Below are 1645 nucleotides of genomic sequence, written 5' to 3' on the forward strand. Positions count from 1 at the left end.
TAAATGGATATGTTTTATTCAATCGATTTATTTGATTATCGCTTTGATTTATGTGCAGTAAGAATGTTACCGAATATTCCATTATTCATGTTACTATAATCCCTGTGTCCGCAGACGAAGACCCGCAGCACAGCAAGTGGTCCGCTCAGCTGAACCTGATCACCTCTGTCCTGGACCCGCGCATGGGCCAGGAGGACCTCCGACCGCCGTCCCTCGTCTGCCCGGAGTCCTTCGACAGCGCCACCTTCACGGAGCTCGAGTGCGACTCCGCCCCGCCGCTCGCCCAGGTCCTGAGCGTGATCCTTCCGGCCAGAGGATGGGACGAGGACCGAGTGTCTCGCGTGGTGCAAGGCCTCGGGGAGAAGCACGACCTTACTGTCATCCTCTTGTTGGGAAAGGACGACCCCGAGCCTCCCCGCGGTGAGAACCTCCTGGTCCTGCGTCAGAATCAGTCCCTGAGTACTGGGGCGCTCCTCAACGAAGCCGTCTCCAGGGTGAAGACGTCCCACGTGCTGATAGGAGACGGCCTTGTGCACTTCTCCTGGGACTTCTCCCCACTGACGAGGCTGCTCCGGGTGATAGACCGCCTCCCAGCTGTAGGAGTCGCAGCAGGAGCCTACCGCGACGAGAGCGGGCGGTGGAGTCACGGCTGTCTCCAGAGGTCCATCACGAACTACCACGCCACGTTCATCCGCGGCTACCAGTACTCGGGCCAGGAGTGCATGTACTGTGACGACGTCCTGGGGCCCTTCCTGGCGCCGGTGAGCCTTCTTCGACGCCCCTCCCTGGGCAACACGCTGGACGGGCCACTCCTGTATCGAGACTGGTTCACGAGACTCGGGCAGGAGGGCTTCTTGTACCTCGTGTGTCCGGACGTGATGTTCTTCGTCGAGGCAGAACCTGTCATGACAAAAGAGGACTGGAAAGCGTATGCGACCATGTGGGTTCTTCAGAGCGTTAGTGGATTCAACAACAAAGAGTATGATTTTTCATGCACAGAGGTCCACATAAATTGTGCGAATTTGCGTAGTAAGATAAATTATTACCTAATCCCACCATGCTGCAGTGATATCCTAATGAACGGCATGGCCATCGCTAATGAATACGCAGAGATAACTGGCGTAGAGTACGAGATGCATCACGGGTCTCTCCTCGGAGCCGTCAAGTTGGGTTTTTACCTCCCGTGGGACTTCGATCACGACATCTACTTCGACTGCCGCGACAGGAGAGCGTGGAAGGCAATGGGCACGTACCTGAAAAAGACCAATTCCGGCTGCAGCTTGCGTTATTCCTCGTCCAAGGTACCTTTCGTCATTCAGTGCAAGACGTACTTCATCGACATGGTGTGCCGAAAGCCCCTCTCGCGCCACACTCTCCCCGAGATCTACCGGAACGTGAGTACGTGGGTCGAGTACGGGGGTTATCGGGTCCCCGTCATGGCCAACCCCGGGGCCGCCGCCAGAGACCAGGCAGGACCAAACAACCTGCGTCATGCACAACACTGGCGCGTGCCTGACCACCCCGAAGCAGGAGCGTGGCGACCCTGCCAGAATCCCATTAAGCAAGCATGCCTTGATCGCCATCCTGCTGATGGGAGTCTTGCCTTCAGTTCTCCTCCTCGGTGTTTACCTTAATTTTTGTCTGT

The 1645-nt window shown here is 56.8% G+C and overlaps 1 protein-coding gene across 1 annotated transcript in view; it reads left to right on the top strand.

Annotated features, from left to right (window-relative positions):
• LOC119586196 overlaps nt 1–1645 on the top strand; it is a 6700-nt gene extending 5055 nt beyond the window's left edge. The window contains exon 4 of the mRNA XM_037934897.1: nt 115–1645. Coding sequence (XP_037790825.1) covers nt 115–1634 — 1520 coding nt within the window. The 3' untranslated portion in view covers nt 1635–1645. The remainder of the gene's footprint in view (nt 1–114) is intronic.

Source organism: Penaeus monodon, chromosome 21 (genome assembly GCF_015228065.2).
Source record: "Penaeus monodon isolate SGIC_2016 chromosome 21, NSTDA_Pmon_1, whole genome shotgun sequence".
Lineage (NCBI taxonomy): Eukaryota > Metazoa > Arthropoda > Malacostraca > Decapoda > Penaeidae > Penaeus > Penaeus monodon.